The sequence below is a fragment of the Puntigrus tetrazona genome, chromosome 22 (genome assembly GCF_018831695.1).
Source record: "Puntigrus tetrazona isolate hp1 chromosome 22, ASM1883169v1, whole genome shotgun sequence".
NCBI classification, from domain to species: domain Eukaryota; kingdom Metazoa; phylum Chordata; class Actinopteri; order Cypriniformes; family Cyprinidae; genus Puntigrus; species Puntigrus tetrazona.
The window spans coordinates 12784781-12802789 of record NC_056720.1 but is presented as its reverse complement, the minus strand read 5'-3'; the positions used below and the strand labels follow the sequence as shown (position 1 = coordinate 12802789).

Below are 18009 nucleotides of genomic sequence, written 5' to 3'. Positions count from 1 at the left end.
TCTGCTTTGTGAGGGCAAACAAGGTCTGATCCAGCTCTGATACTACACAGATACGCAGCAAGCGCTTGAAAGCACCTGAGCAGGTTTGTTTCAGCACTAATGTTTACATTAAACAACACTAAGCACAAGGATGAGCGCTTCTGTTGTACACACACACACACACACACACACACACACACACACACACTTTTGAGTGTCCGGTGAAGAGGCTCTGTTGTACCAATAGAGGCAAAAACAAACAGAAAGCGATTAAAGCAGGCCAGTATCTGCCTGTTCAAACATGCGACTCACGAGCTAACCGTGTTACGCTTGTATATAATCTAAAACACACACGGGCCAAGTGTCGGCGCTAACACCGCTGCGGGGAAATGCTTGTGCATATTTGTACATAAACTACATTGTATAGCCTGCGGGAACACTTTCTCAAAGGCCCCGGCGAGTCCCTCAAGCAGCTTCTGTGAGACATGAAAGACACGTCTGAGAATAAACAGAGCCGTGCTCTCGGTCGTAACTCACCTGAGCTGAGAGCGCAGACTAACAAACCTCATAAAGATCAGCTCTGCTGTTTCTCTCTCTCTCTCTCTCTCTCTCACACTCTCACACACACACACACAACAGCACGATACTCTACGCAGTTATTTAATATGTTCACAAAATTTAAACAACCGATATTGTGCACTTTAAATTCTAGTCAGGTGCTACAAGCCAAAAAAGTAAATTACGTGAACATATTTTACATATTAACAACATTTACAAATAAACAAATGTCAATGTTAATAACGGCATTATTATTATTACTATTAATAGTATTATTAGTATAACTGAGGAGAAGAAAGGGAAGAGAAGATCAGAAACATTTATAAAATATACTGCATTTTTTATAGTATTGTTTATTACTAGTAATAATTGTATCAGTAATACATAAGAAATTCTAATATAAATACACAAATAAAAATGTTAAATGTTTTATTATAATTTTTTTTATTATGCAAACTATGAATTACTAAGTACTATGATGACATTTTTAAACATTTTACAGTATTACTATTATTTTTATCAATATTGTTTGTCATTGTTAATACTAATAATTTTACATTTTATATTTTTATATATAATAATTATATATTTATCACACTTAACAATTATTATTATAAACAACAACAATATTATAAAATGTAAAAACAATTACTTTATTATTATTATTATTATTATTATTATTATTATTATTATAAAAAGGGTACTAAAATAAAATAATTTAGTGGTAGTAGTAGTAGCAGCACTAATATAACAACATATTATTATTATTATTAAGGTTATTTTATTTCTTATACTAAAATATAAATAATACAAAATATAAAATACTTTTTAATATATATTTATTATATACAATTTTATATAAGGATAATACTAATATTACTTCAGTTGTGATAAACTACTATTATTAGTAAAAAAAAAAAAAAAAAACGTTCTCATCTAATTATACTTAACTACCACTAATATGTTTGATGTGCAAATTCTAACAGCACATGAACAAAGAAGTCTTGGCGCTTTTTCCTTCTCGAAATGATGTACTTTCCCATCACTAGCACATGCTTTCAGTGCAGAGCGCGAGCATGCAAACTGATATTCAGTCGCTGTTTCATTGCTCAGCCGCGATGAGCCACAAACACAGGGCCACTTCCGCGCAAGCTCAGAGCCAAAGTACATACAGATCTGAACACATAAATTTGACAGCCTTCCAAACAAAATGGGGCCACATCAATGAGCCATTCACGAGCGTCAGGTCCCTTTGTGTCCAGAGAAACAGATTAATAAAGACCTGAGCCACAGAGCTAATGAGCTTCTGGGTCAGAACCTGTCTGAGCTGGATGGCTGTGTAGACCCGCTCCTCCCATGAGATCTGGACTCAAGGAAGTCATAAATAGTCCTTTGACCTCTCAAACATGGGAACTAAAAGCAAGCTGGGATCAGGGGATATTCTTGCAGTACACACAACCCCGGAGGCACTGCCGTCTTCCAGGGAACTGCTGTGAAGTAATTCGACATAGCTGGGAATCCCAGCCTGGGATTAAACCGTGAGGATCCCCGGACTAGAATTTCCATTCAAGTGCATTAGCATAGGTAACCACAAACGAACTGATTCGTGCAAACATTTGAGAATGTACGTCTATAGTTTACCCTACAAAGGTCTCATTTCATGTAGAAATCTAGAAACAATAGCACAATGTAGTACATTGAAATCTGAAGGTCAGTGTAATTTTAAACACGAAACACTGACTAACAGGAGTGGAATTCAAAGGGAAAAGTAAAGGGAACTAAAGGCAGGTGCTTTGCTCGAATGCCATTTCCTCTCTCGCAGTATCTATTGATTTGGCATTGACAATAAAAACATTTTGGGTTTACTGTGAGTTCAGTTGGGAACCTAGTGGAGTAGCTTCACAAGTGACCCAACTATCATAAGACCACATACTACGCAAGCGTGTGTTATATTATCAAGCTTAACTTTAAAAGATAAATGACATCAGTTTTACAACTCTATGAAAATTTTGCACTTTTTGTGTGCAAAGCAAAAAAAATAAATGCATGGATTATTTTAACAATCTCTTTGTTATGTTTCTGAGCCTTGATTGTGTTAATTCCATTGCCGTCTATGGGAGGGTGAGGGAGCTCTTGGATTTCATGAAAAATTTCATAATTTGGGTCCCGAAGACGAACCAAGGTCTTATACAAAAGATTTAAAAAACAGGTCAGTGATCAGTTGCAGCTTATTTATCTGTTGGTGGTCACTGATTAGAGGAGTGAGCGACCTCCTGAAAGACTTTATCGATTGCCAATAATGACTGAAGAATCCAAACTCCAGCTTGGGATTTTGCATCTTTTAGCTAAAAATATAAAAATGATCAAGCACAAAATATAACAAAGATTAACTATGCTGGTACTTTGAGGTTAACCAATCATGACAGAGGTCACTTGTGTAAAGACGTCCTACAGGTACAGCTGCCAAAACCTGGAGGAAGCCAACTGTTAATAATTCTTATTCATGTCAATGGCATTGCTTGGCTGGTCTTTTACCACCTGGCTGATGGCACCACTTGGACATTATCAGTCCCAACCACTTCACCCACAACTACCCTACATTTGCACACAAGAGATGGTTCTCACGGTTCCATCGCTAAAACAAAGTTGCCTAGCTCGACTGATTTGCATACAAATGGAGATGAATTCAATGTGGACATGTTCAGATTGACTGAGCAACCACAAAGCTGGCATCTGAACCACATTTGAAGCAGAAGTGAACAGCTTGTAGCTTGCAGGCAGATGTTGCCTCTATATAAACAAGGAGCTGATAACAACGATTGCAACTCAGCAACAATCTCTAAAAATCACAAAGCAAGAGGCTGAGAGCTGTCAAGGACTTGAGGCAGCGAAGCCTTGAGTACAGAAGTTGTGATCCTACTGTAAAGTCCAGGTGGATATTCATAAAACTAGGGAAATAGAAAAGCAAAGGCTTCTTGACTTAACATGTCAAGAAGGGCCATCCTAAGTTTTGTGAAAATTAACTTAAAGGCTAGCAAGGCTAGCAACACTGTATCTGTTATAGATGGGTTAGGCCTATATGAGGTGTTTCTTTGTGGATTAAGCTAACCTGCTCAACCACCAGGTGTCAAGTAGGGATACACGAAATTGGAAAAAACTCAATATGTAATATTGCAAACTGCAATATTTTATTTTGCAATATATGCTTAGTTACCACGTTTCGTAGCAAATCCCTAGTTGAATCTCCAAGACCTTATCCCAGTGACCCCTAACCTCCTGATTCAGAAGACCTCCCAGTAGAACACATTTTGAATGTCTCACTGTGATGAATCAATTTTTACTTAAAGCTAAGCTAATGGTCAAATGCTTTTTTAAAGAGAAGCATCCTTAATGCATACCGTTTTCGGGGGCCCCAAGGTACAGAGTTGCAAGCCACTGACTTACCTAAGAGTTCAAAAAGTAGATATGCAAATCTAAATTATGTCTTCAGCTGAACAAACTGTGACTAACAAACAATCTACGAGAAGCATCAATTGAAAAGTGCTACAAGTGTAGAATAACAATAATATAACTTTTTAACTCCGACAATATCTTAATACATCAGTTTGAATTTTACTGCAAGTGCACTTCTATCTTCCCTCTAAGCTGCTATCAATCACTTTTTAACTGTCACGCTCTCTTCGTTTTTAGTGTGCTTTTCCACGAAAGACCAAAGATAAGTCTTGTCTTGTCAGGACAGGATGCCCACGGCAGGTCAGGTAAAAGAGATTGAGAGACTGCCTCTTCACATGGACTGACTGTGACATTCCTCATGAGCATCCAAAGTCTCCAGAGTCAATCCCTTCGTGTTACCCCATTCATTGCAGAAGTGAAAGAAGGAAGAACAGGGAGCCTCCGGAAAATGAGACTTACTAGGTCAAAGCAATTTAATTGTCTATTTCATCAGATTAGTCCAGTGTAATAGTGACCAGTGTGATATTCTAGTCCCTAGATACGGCTTAAGTACGTACTTTAGCGCATAAAGGATTTCCTGGACCGAATGTTTAATACTTAAGGATTAACGGTTTGTTGCAATCCCTACCAGTTTGCCTTTAGAAAAGAAGCATCCTACGAAATATTAGAGATAATCGTGCAACTTTACTGCAGTTCTTCTGAACATCTTGATAGAGACTACAGCGAGCTTGCCCTGCATTCACTTCCTGTCACATGACCTTTGACCCAAGCAACTGTGGTCTTTGCCCTGCTGGGTCACATGCCCCCGCTGAACTCCAGAGAGACTATTTCACGCATCTAGAGTGCCTGGGTTTATCCAAAAACATATCTTTTGGCTGCTGAAAAAAAGACAGTGGAAACTTAACAAGTTAATTAGCGCAATGCAACGAAGACCTGTCCCTTACTCTCAATGTGTCTCTTACTCTGAAAGACGGTAGTAACTTACTCCCACTCTCTCTCTTCCTCTCCTGGCTAACCACAATGTTTCCACTCGTTCTGCCAACCTCCGTAGCGCAGACAAAAACAGAGGGAAGGGGAGCAGAGAGGAACAAAAGATGCAAAGAGTTGATAAAGTGGCAAAAATTGAACAGACTAGGTCAGTGTGTGAAGCAATAAATTACTCTCTGTTGGTCATTTTTTTAGGGGTTCAATCAGTTGGGGTACGTCTCGCAAAATCTGATAACATCACGTTCTGAGCTGAATGGAAAGATGCTCGTCGGCTCTGGGCCAGATGTTTTCACGCTGTTTCCTGTTTGCTCATCTTTGGCTTTCTCTTTATGAATGTGCCTCAGACTTTTCCACTCGTCCATTAGCCCCATTCTTTCTTCTTTCTGACTTCCTGTCTCCGGCTCTCTTTCCACATGTGTGTGTCTTCTGTGAACTGTGTCCTTGCTGCTGATAATTCGGTTTCCATTTTTCTTGCTTTCTCTGAGATGGGCGGGAAATGACGAGACGAGTAGAGGAGGACGGAGAGAAAGAGAGAGTGTGTGTCCAGTGAGGTTTCTGATGACACCATATTAGGACACAGTGATGAGTCTGAGAATACTGCTCAAATCCAACCCTCCCCACTCCCTTACTCACTTTCTCGCTCAATTCAATTTAAAGCTTTATTGGAATGACTAATTTGTTTTATGAAATTAAAAAAACCTAAACAAGATAATCTATGAGATATTTAAGTAAAGGCTACAATAATAAATGTGCTATGCATTTTTTACTAAATCTAGGACTGTTAATTTCATGTCTTAGATTATATTAAACAAACATAGGGGTCAAAAACATCCAAAGTAATTCAAAAAAATAGTAATTTGTGTTTTAATGTGTCAATTGTTTTTTGTTGCAAATATTCCTGACTAGATTGTTGTATTGAATGACACGTTAGTGGGTAAATTTTGTAAATCATGGAAAAATGTATGATATTTATTTTAGGCTCCAAAATCGTTGGACTCTTGCGTTATTTATACAACGTGCGTGAATCGATGCTAAACAAGCGACCCGCCACAATGTCAAAACTGACTGCCTCGGTTAGATTCTCCAAAAGGCTTCGACTTTGTTGAATAAACGTGAGCATTGCACGTTTCAAAATGTAAGTGCTGCACAAGGACCGATTTTGAATCCAACTTCGTGTACAGCCGCTACCAGGGAAACCTCCATTTCTGTCGCACCAAAAGCGCCTCCTGCTGACATTAGCATTTTCAAGAAGCATGTTAAAATTACGCAGCTAACATGCGCTTGTTATCAGAAACAAATGTACTGTAGAGGGACTTTGTGGAAGTCTACCTGACATTAAAGTTTGGGCCACAAAAGAACGCATGCTCAGTAATGTTGTTGCCTTCAAAGCAGTCTATATAAGCTTCTCTTGAAACTTCCAGAATGTTTTTATATAACAATGACCTCTTATATATCAAAAGATCAAGTAAATTGAGAAAATAAGTTGCAGAACAAAGGCATCCAAAGACATTCTGCTTTAAAAGCAATGAGTTTAGTTGTTTGACACCGTCTACTCTCAATACAATGCTATTAAAACTGTTTTGGTTACAGCACTGAAATGACGCCAGGGAGTGCAAAGGGGGTCCCTCTCTCTTTTCCATCTCACTCAATCACGCTCACTCATTCTCCCTAGTGTCAAGCACACAGCATGACGCACAGGGCGAGCGAGCTGCGTCATACTGACACACGCACAGACCTACAGCAGTATCCCTCAGAACAACAGTGACCAAAATGAATGAGACGCAAACATTTCTCTTCGTTTCTCTCCCTTGGACAAGCGCGCAACGGCACAAGGTTGCTGAATCATTGATACATTAAAGCGCAGTCTGTCCCAAGAGCACATTAACATCCAATAGCATGCTTGAGCATTTTGCCTCGCCGTCTCATTTTTCTCTCTCGCGCACACATTACGTCTGACAAACACCCCAAGAAGCCACTCTGAAAGCGAGAGTTGAAACCGCAGAAGTGGAACACCTGTGTTTCACAAAACTGTGCATGTATCTCACCCCGTATTCACTGAATAAATATTTAGGGACATTTACATTTATGCATTTGGCAGATGCTTTTATCCAAACTAGACTAAAAGTAACATTATTACTTAACTAAAAATAAGGTATAACGGTGTGTGTGTCAATAAAACTAACTTCAAATATAAAAGTAGCCCATTGAGCTGCAGATTTCAGCTTTTAATTCTCCTCTCCGAGTTGCATTAGAAAAGCTCATCTGTGGGAAAGCAGAGTTACCTTCCCACAATGCATTGCGGTTAAATGTCCCCATCCCATGTGCTGGCTTTGCCCCGAGCGGGTACGCGTATGTGCGTGTGCTCCCACAATATATTCGCTCGCACACTTGCTTTTTAAACCACGCTCACGCACACACAGCTTTGTGTGTCACCGCTGGGAATGAGCCGTACCAGATCTGATGCTGGAGCCCTGCGTATGTGGGCAGGTGTGTCAACGTGCAAATGTGTAACGCATGTCATGCAACTCGCACTGAAGGTCACGGTGTTTTGTGTGTGGAGAGATTAGTGATCCTGCAGTCTGAGTCAACGTCCTATAGTAGCAAATGTGTAACACGTTCATTACAAAAATAAAAACTGAGACAGCACACGCAGAGGCATGTTGAGCTAGCCGTCTAAATGAGGACGGCCCATACTGTACTGTTATATGACGCTAAATAAAAGCTCTTTAGACAAAGCAATACCCTTATGAAAGTAACAATGAATTACACATACATACACATTTATGTAAAACTCAATGTAACTCAAAAAACGTTAAATATACAAATAAAAAAATGAATAGCAAATAAACCAAATTAAACTGTTATATACACATACACACATTTATGTACATCTACATATGCATGCTACTCTCCCACAGCGCATGCTCCGCACAACACACACACACCCTTTCACACGCACACACACACTACACGACTCTGACCTCTGGCTACAGGAAGGTGTCTTATCAAAGTAATTCCCTGACCCGTTCACAAGCAACGCAAGGCCAGAGCCTGGCAAACACACAAAACCAACCAGCTGTGTCAACACGCGCTCGCAGTGGTGTGGTGATGCAAAAGCTGCGCGTTAGGGAAACGGGGAAAAAGAAAGAAAAGCAAAAACGTCTGGAGCTCAAATATGCTGTCAGTTTTCGAAGCAAGAGTTCGCGGACATGCCAGGGCACGACTTTCCAAAAAAAAAAAAAAAAAAAAAAGAAGAGGGGAAGATTTTTTAGATTAGTCAAGAACAGGTCATGACATCACCTGACAAGACTGTTACTCGAAATCGAGAGCTTTAGCTCAAGGCAGACGAGAGGTGTGTGTGCGTAAACTCAAAGTTTGCCGACTGACAAAAGATGACGCGGAAGTTTACAAAACTGAATTTACAACGATGGTGAAACGTCTCCAAACCAGTAGTAGCTTGGAGAGCTTTTCAACAGAATACATTGTGGACAAAAAGGACCGATCGATAATCAATGTATCGATTTTGATATATTGCCCCTATTATGCCATTTCCAACACCGCCTTTAATGCAGCGTGTAATTCATGCTGTATGTGAATGTAAAAAAAGTTGTAAACACGAAACTGCGCGATAAAAGTTACTAAAGTTATTGTCTCCCAAAATAAAGAATCCACTCTTTACAGCCTTAATGAGTTGTTAGTAAATCAAAATCAGAGCAATCAGGGCTCAAAGTGGACTCACGGAAAGGAGGGGTTTAGAGAGACTGAATCTCAATCGAACGAATCATTTGACAATCACTGGAAAATGAGTTAAAGTCTGTCTACACTGGACATAATCCGACCGCTAAAAATCATTTGAGCTGCGTGTCAGTACGTCATAAATATAACGCCGCAAGCTATTTGCTGTGCCACAACCATGGTATACGTCAACGTCGATTAAAAAGGATTCTACTGTATTTTGTCGCGTCTCGCTGTCCACATCCAGAATAAAGCCTCAAACACCATATGCAAATTCTAGTTTATATAACTATTTTTACGCACTTTATCTACATTTTTGCAACCTCATTCACTGCCTTTAAAGATTTTATGAACCAAATCGCCACTAGAGCTTTTTTTTTTTCCTGAACAAAAATTAAACATTTTAATTTAGCATTTTTTTACATTAGGGGTGAGCTACAGCATTTCCTGAACTTACAGAAATCAAATGGAGACGCCACCCGCTGAATCAACCGTACGCGTTATAAAACAAGTCAAGCAGTCAAAAGCGAAAAAGCTAAGAAATTTTAGGCCCAGCTCTACGTCCCGGTCCAGCTGCCTTCTCTCCTCTCTCATGATTTTCTTGTCTGCCCTCCCACAGCCACCATCTAAATAAAGGCAAAAAAGCCTAAAAATACATCCAAAAACAGTCTGCAGCACATAGCAAGATGGTTTTCCATTCCAAACCTCTTCTATGCTAAGACGGTTCAGCTGTGCGTTTACTTGCTCGCTTCTTAAGCGATAAAAATGTCTTTCACAAGCAAGGCGTAATGGACGTCTATGTTTATCTGCACCCGCATGCATGCGTTTGGTGGCTGAAGTTTCTCAACCGACTGGACGAACCTGTCCAGACTCATGACCTCGGATTAACGGCGCGGCTCGAGAAAGAGGAGGAATGAGGTCAGACAACAGAGCCTCCACGACATTAGCGTTTAACAACTACAGCTCGAACTCCGTGCCCTCAATGTATACACCGAGAGCATATGCACACGACACACAAAAAACCACGCAAAAATATGACTGTTTACACATGTCTGCGTGACTAAATGGAGGAAGGGAATTTCTTTCCCATATAAAGAGCTGGTCGTCTGTATCTCCTGGCACGAGCGCGTCCGTGTGCGAGCAGGGTTGGGCTCCTTATCTACAAGAACACACTCCCATCTGCTCCGACAACACAACTTACACTGGGAGTACGGCTCGCTCGTATAGCTTTACCAAAAAAAAAAAAAGAAAAACATACACGCTGCAATATAGGCCACTCGAGAAAGCTACACAATTTAAAAATGTAAATCTTTTTCAGTTTTTTTTTTTAACCAGAGGAACCACAATTTTGAGCAAACGGTCAAGATGCTGTAAATTAACTGGTGACACTAAACTATAATCTCTCTATTGGTAATGTCCCATTTCAACCAATTCAATTTGTGAAAGTGATTTTATATGCACACAAAGTGTCCACTCTAATGTTTCAAATAATTTTGTGAACATGTGAAAATATGACGTTCCATTATCTTTCAACATTCAAGATCTATGTATGTCATAAAAAGAGCATACTTGTTGTGACCTGTACTTTTTAAAAATGTGTAATACTGGGGCACAAAACCAGCCATATAATCACACGGCTATATTTGTAGCAATAGCCAACAATACATTCTTTGGGTAAAAAAAATATTGATTAATTATATAGAGATTATAGATCATGTTCAGTGAAGATATTTTGTTAGATATCAATAATTTCCTATTGTAACGACATCAAATTTTACTTTTTAATTAGTAATATGCTTTGCCAAGAACTTCATTTGGACATCTGTAAAGCAGATTGTGTCAATATTTAATTGTTTTATTATTATTGTTTTTAATTATTTATTTGGTTTGTTTGTTTTTTTGCAACCTCAGTTTCTAGATTTTCAAATAGTTGTATCTCGGCCAAACATTGACTTCCACAGGACTTTTCCAATAGTATGGAAGACTACGGCTACCAAAAACGATGGTTAGCATTTTTTTTTAAAACATCCAACGTAAAAATATCTTCTTTTGTGTTCAACAGTTGAAAGAAAGAAGTCATGCATGACGGTTATCTAATAATTCTTATTCTAAATATGTCTTCTGTCACCTGATTGATTATGTATATATAACTTTTGTTTACAGATGAAGATAACTAATGTTTAAAGATGTGTAGTTCTTAAGTTAATGGCCAAATAAAAAAGTACCTATATATATATATATATATATATATATATATATATATATATATATATATATATATATATATATATATATATATATATATATATATATATATATATTTTATATACACACATACACATACATATACACAGTATACACACACACACACACTATGGAGCTGGGTACTGTTGACTGCAGCATCACATAAAACAATTAAACATGCAAGAGGAAATAAACACCAATGTAATTGGCTTGTAATTAAACTCAATGTTCCGCAGTGATAATTTACCAGCTCTGTTTGTTTCACAGTGTGGCAGCACAGCGGTATAACAGATCATAACTCAATCACGCACATGCAAATATGAAAGTGCACATGCACACAAATGCCAAGGCAAGCATACACTACAATTCAAAAGGTTGAGGTCGGTTTTTTTTTTACTAAGAAATTAATACTTTTATTCAATGAGGATGCTTGAAACTGTAAAGTCATATTTTTTATTACAATCCTAAAAAAAATGCATTTTGCAGTATTATGTTTTTTATTGCATTCTATTATATGATCAGATAAATGCAACCTTTATGAACATAAGAGACTTACACTGCACGTAAAATGCATAAACATTCTCAAAAATATCTTGATTTTTATTTATTGTTTGACCAGAATCACAGAGAAAGGGATTTGCAGTAAGAAAATGGCAGGAAATTATTATTTCTCAACAATTTGACTAGAATGAGTAATTGTGGAAATAAAAATAAAAAGGCAACCATCATAACAGCAGCTACAATAATAATAATAATAATAATAGTAGTAGTAGTAGTAGTAGTAGTAGTAGTAGTATTGGTATCATGGGCCTCTAAACACAGAACATACTAAAAAATAGCTTGTCTCTAAAACCGAAAACATACATTAAGGGTGTACAGAGGGGTCAGACAACAGCCAGGTAGCATCCAGGGAAAGCGCTAGAAATAGAAACGCTTGCAGTGAGACTAACAGTGACGCATCTCTCACACATCTGGGCTACTAGCATGTCAGTGTTCGCACCCACCCATCCACTGGAATCAGGCGGTCACTCGGGGTGACAAAACGGTCCAAACACCTGCTTTACTTTCATTACAACTTCACGGCACAGAACAATCTACTTTGAGCCTTAGATACGCCTGAACTGTAACAGAGTTCCACAAGCGAGCTAAAAAGACCACCGCAATTTCACTAAATCTCAACAGACTTCGGTTCTTCATTTACTGACGATAATCTAAACGTGCCGGAACAAATACAAGACCAGTTTTGGCAACCGTAAAGATCTCACAAACACCGTCGCAATTCATTTCCATTAGCCACCTGAAATGATATAGTTGATAAAGAGGGAGGAGATCCAGAGAGGTTCAGATAGGGAGCAAAATCTGGGTTCAGATTAAGGACACGGGCAGGAGAGAGGCCCGAGAGAAGTACGAGGAGAAAGAGAAAATAGAGACCTTTGCTTGTGTCTGTCACTACGACTTTAAATCAACAGCTCTGCTCGATGCGGCCAATGATGCTAGTGAGAAAGAAGCGTGAATGCTCGGCCACTGTGTCAAAGGGAGGCCACAATAAAAGAGCTACAGCAATACAATAGAGCTACAGATGAACAACAAGCCTTCAATGACACAACGAGGCTACAGTTAAGATAGAAACAAGATTATATAAGGGAGCTATAAAAAGTCAAAAAGATCTGTAGCCAGGGTCAAAAATTTATGGGATATTTACGACAAACTAATTTTATATATACATAGGCACGATAATGGTAATGATAAATCACAGATAAGTTCCTAATAAGAACATATTACACAACAAAGTAACTTTTTTAGCTTTTGGCAGCTAGCAGGTGTAATTTCTGAGTGGGGTTGGAGCCCTTCACAATGGGGTCCTGAGAGGATTACATGGCTACAGTAAATGTCAAAAACGTTCATGCTTTCGCAGTTTTTCTACAGCTAAGTTACTAGCGATATCATAAGAGGGTGCAATAAAACTAGAGAAGAGTGTCAGCCCTTTGCACAGAGTCCTGAGAGGACCTGATTACAGGGTGCACCATAAAAAGATATCATCGTTCTCCATCTTCACCATCATCACCGCAAAAGTTGGTAACGGCAGTCAGTAAAAGAACAGAATCACCACAAACGCACACAGCGAAGACATCCAAGCATGCATTAGCGCATAACTGAAAAAGTCATGAAAGAGTCCAACAAGTCTGACAATCGGGGACATAAAATGAAATTTAAACCTGAAAAATAAAGAGCTTTAAGATTTAGTAAAATGCTAAAAAGGAAGTGATAAGAAATATTTGGTTATGTAAATTTTTGTGGTATCATGTCAAACTGTGAAACGAAAGCTTTTTCAATCATTTTTTAATTAAACTGGACCACAACAATTAGCAAGGTTTTGTGAAAATCATGTTCACTTTCGAGTTTAACTAATTTCTCAAATGTTTAAGCCAATAAAACAAAAATGCAAAACAGAAGCCCTTTTCCTAGTGTTCTCAGACTTTAGCACCCTAATGCACGAATTTTAAGAAAAGATGTGCAAACTTATTCCTATATCTTACCTTTGAGCTGATCAGTAACATTGTGCCCGACACGTTCAATCACTCGCCCGTCCTCCCTCTCGTAACGGTCATCCAAAAAACTTGCCGTGACCTCCGACAAGTGCACCTTTCCCGCCACGCCCAGCTGCTCCATGAGGTTGGCCAGGTTGACATCATTAGACCAAACGTCAAACTTAAAGCGTTTCATTCCCAGGATACCGCAGAGCACGGTGCCGGTGTGCACGCCGACGCGCATGTCCACGGTCTCCGACATTTCCTGGCAGAACTGCTCGATGGCCTGGATCATCCCGAGCCCCATTTCCACGCAGCAGTAGGCATGATCGGCCCGTGGCTCGGGGCAGCCCGCCACACAATAGTAGCAATCCCCGAGAGTGCTGATCTTCTCGCAGCGGGTCAACTCACACAGGCGGTCAAATCGACCGAAGAGGTCGTTTAGCAGTCCTACCAATGCCGGGGCGGACTTGTTGGCACTCATTTTGGTGAATCCGACGATGTCTGCAAAGAGGATGCTCACCGGCTCCATGCGCTTCATGTTGAAGGGCCTGAAAATGATTTGCCCACGAGGGATAGAGTTCTTCTTGCGCTTGTTGCTTTTGGGACTGGAAGAGGTCACGGCGGACACGGCGGCGACGGAGCAGGCACCTGCGCTGTATCGTTTCCCAGAGCTCTCGCTTTCCTCGTCTCCTTGCTTCATGAGCTCGTCCGCCACCACCCGCGGCATCACGGAGTGGATCATGCGCTCCTTCAGAGCCTTCTCCACCTCCAGGTCCTTCCCGTGCATGATTGCCTGACCTACCTTGAGAAAGGTACTCCGAGAGCGCACTTCGGACATAATGAATATGTGAATGCCAATGATATGCGCGCACAGGTGAAGCAGGATTTTACCCGGGGCAAGCCAGCTCAAGTCTGAGACTACGTAGCTATTGTCCATCTGGGCAAGGTTCAGCCAGCCTAAAGCCTCATAGAGGACAGAATACAGCAGGCCGAGGAGCACCGAAACATACAGGGGCAAATGCAACACACTGTACAACAAAAGCAGCACTTCGATACAAAGTGAGAATGTCCCAACGGGTGATATACATGGAGCGTTAGGAGACGCTGCTTGTAGCGACTGATTGCCTCGGACATCAATATAGGCAAACTGAGCAGTTTGCGTTTGAGGCGCCAAGGTGATCCCAAACAAGACCATTGTAAGCAGAAAGGACGTGTGGATGTAGAAACGCGCATACAGCCTTGAGAATGTCAACCAGAGGAGGAGGAGAGACAGTATGAGAAACCCTGCTGTGGGGACCAGGAAGTCTGTAGGGTCACACCTGGCGCTGTTGATCCCAAAGTATATCCCCCACAGGAGCGCGGCGGTGGCCAGGTAAAATAGGATGTAGCGAAATCTCCTCTGCATTTGGGGGAAGCAGCGTTCCCTACCCGCCTCCTCCAGGATGGCAGAGTCAAACTTGGGATCCCAGCACTGCGCGGCAGACCTCTCGAACAGAGGCGGTACTCTCCTCGGGCTGCTCAGGAGAGTCATCATAGCCCTGGGAACGCCCAACTCCCCCGAGCTGCAGCTTGACGAGATACTGTATTTGCAAGGTTTGGAGGAGGCCATGTCTGGAGGGTTGCCCTCTTGGTCTGGAACCACCTGTTGATTGTGGCTGTTGGTTATCCGCACCGTAACAGCTCCCCCTTCACTAGCGCACCTCACCTCCGTCTTATGCAGTGGCCGGTGCTGCTCAGGCAATGCCATGGCGAGATGACAACAGTTGACTTTTAATTATCACATATCACCTACTGCCGACAGTACAGATGAAGTGGCACTTGACATGGATTGGTGCGAGTACAAAAAGCGCAGTCTGTTTGTGAGTCCAGCCGGGAGTAAATTCCAAGTGCATTCACTACGAGGATGGACTGTCTTGGACTCTTGAGCAGTTTCTTATCCGTGCTGAGATTACGTCAGCACTCGGATTCCATTATATTCTGTGGCTCAGTGGCGCGTGAACGCGCACGTGTGTACTTTTGCGCGTGGACAAGACTGAGGCACTGTCATCCGCTAGATCCTGCCTTTTAGAGCACATCATTTGAATTCAACAGGACGGGTGCAAGTACTTATGATAAAATAATAATAATAAAAATAAAGGGTGGTTAGTGTACTGAAACGCTTCTAAATTAGTTTCTTAATCCAGTCGACACTGTCCCTCAAACACCCTCGCCAATGCTCGACAATGTTTGAATTTACTTTGCCTTTCCAAACGACATGCAAAGGTAATGCAAGTTTATATTTCATATTTCCGAATGCCAGATTTTACACATTTCTTGTACTCGGTTTCGGTGCGATGTCGGTTTCATGTCAGCAAACGTCTGTAACTGTTGCTGTCTGTCGAAAGAGTATTAGCTTTAAAAAAAGAAAAAAAGAAAAAAGGGCGCCAGTTTCTGAGGGAAAACTTTTTCACACGCGCCACCGTGTTCTATTTATACGTACAAATGTATTCAAAATCGTATCCCCGTGGGCTCTGGCATCACGAAGAAGCGAGAATCGACATTAAATTGCTTGAACCTAGGGGATAAACGCCCGAGGCGGTGAGGCGTAAAAGCTGCCCGTGTTTTTCCGTCAAAAGTCGAGGCAGATCCCGTTACTGCCTGCCCCGCCGAGGGTCAGAAGACGGCCTATTCCCATGGAGGAGCCCCGTCCTTTCCTGAACACCCACTCCGGATGTCAACCGTGAGTACTCCAGCTTTCAAAGCGCGTTAAAACACTTCCAAGCTCACGCCGACGTCGTGACAACTCCGAATGACATCAGCCGCTCGCGCGAGAGTGCGACGCGTCCGTGCGCGTCTGCCAAACTTCAGAAGACGAGTAACACCAAATATTTTAACTTCCAAGAAGAAGAAGAAGAAAACACTGATGACATCGAGGCACTCTGACAAGTCAAAGTGTGCTGAGGCAAAGCATATCCTTGCTTGCGTGTAATCCCTTTTAAACGCTCGCTCGGAGGCGATCTCAAATCATTTCAATGCAAAAAGTGTTCAAAACGAAGGCGAAAGTTTAGGGTGTTTTTCCTCCCCCAGGCCTCGAGTCGTTTGATCGTGCTGGCACTCCAACACTCGTGGAGTTCAGAGAAAGATCGAGCTCTCGCTCTCCTTCGCTTAAAACCCCACGCCGACGCTCCAGCGTTATCCGCCTCTTTAATCCCCACTTTGTCCGTTTAGCGCTCCTCCAAAACTCCGTTCAAGTGCGCTCTTTTCCACGGGCGGGCTCGTGCCAGGCTGTGTCGCGTCGCGTGCTCTTCCGTTCGCTCTCGGTTCTCCTCCCCGTTGACGGGAACGGCGGTGAGAGCCGGTTCTGGTTGGCGCTTACCCTGGCGCTGCGTTCGCCAGCAGCTCCACCATGTTCTGAGCGCTCTCTCGGAAAAGATGGTTGTGGGCGGTCGGCGGGGCGCACAACTTAACTACAATGTTGTTGAAATACAGGGGAGGGGGGGTGGCAAGAAGCTGGGGAGCGCGCACGCAGGGCTCTTTGGCGGCGGCGCGCACGCATGAGAGAGGCTTCACTCTCAGGTTTGACTGATGCTCTCTTGGCGTGGACTCCACGTGATGTCATCAAAAGAACAGGTACATCTAGTATTTATTCAATTTGTTCTCTGAGTAACTCGTAGCAGTTATATAAGCAAGTCAGTACAGAATTATAGAAGCAGAAAGAGGATAAACAGGATGTTTTGAGTACTAAAACACAATATGTTACCTTTATTAATGTTTGCTTGTTTTATGGTGTGTGTGTGTGTGTGTGTGTGTGTGTGTGTGTTGGAATTTCCTTACATTTTTACAGCACAGCACTTGTGTGTGTATATATAAATCCCATTTATGAAGCTTCCGAATCATGATCACCATCCGTCAGCATTGCCAAGCTTGAAAGAGCCAGGATTAATTTTAAAACAAAGAAAGAAAATTTTATGAATAATTAAAATTAATTTATAATTAAATAATTTAATAAGAAAATAATTTATAATGTAATTTTTTACACTACATTTTTTTACTTTTTAAATGTATATGTATATATATATATATATATATGTGTGTGTGTGTGTGTGTGTGTATATGTCTTAAATATGCTAAATTAAACACTCATTATGCAAATTAATAAATATTTAAATGAATTATTATAAAAAAATTATTCATTTAAAAATAATTGTTGATTATTTATATTAAAAATAAATAAAGAAATAAATCAGTAAGGCCTGGAAAGCCACATAAAAGAACCTTTTAAACCATGGAATATTTTACTGAATTGCCATTTCTGTTTGTAAGTTGAAATTATGTCAAATTATAGGGTATTTTAAAATTGTATCGGGTAATTATGAAAGGAAAGCCATGGAAATTTTTCAATTAATTTTTTTAGGCGGGGCTATGGGGGCAGGAATACAGTCTTCAGTTATTCTTAGTTTATGGTATATATTTTGTATGTGTGGGTGTGTATATATATATATATATATATATATATATATATATATATATATATATATATATA

The 18009-nt window shown here is 40.6% G+C and overlaps 1 protein-coding gene across 1 annotated transcript in view; it reads right to left on the bottom strand.

The window, feature by feature from the left end:
• The window catches only part of adcy9 (adenylate cyclase 9), a 26787-nt gene extending 9822 nt beyond the window's left edge, over positions 1 to 16965 (bottom strand). Inside the window, exon 1 of the mRNA XM_043223132.1 lies at positions 13494 to 16965. Within this exon, the coding sequence (XP_043079067.1) occupies positions 13494 to 15234 (1741 nt within the window). The 5' untranslated portion in view covers positions 15235 to 16965. The remainder of the gene's footprint in view (positions 1 to 13493) is intronic.
• Positions 16966 to 18009: the final 1044 nt, after the last annotated feature.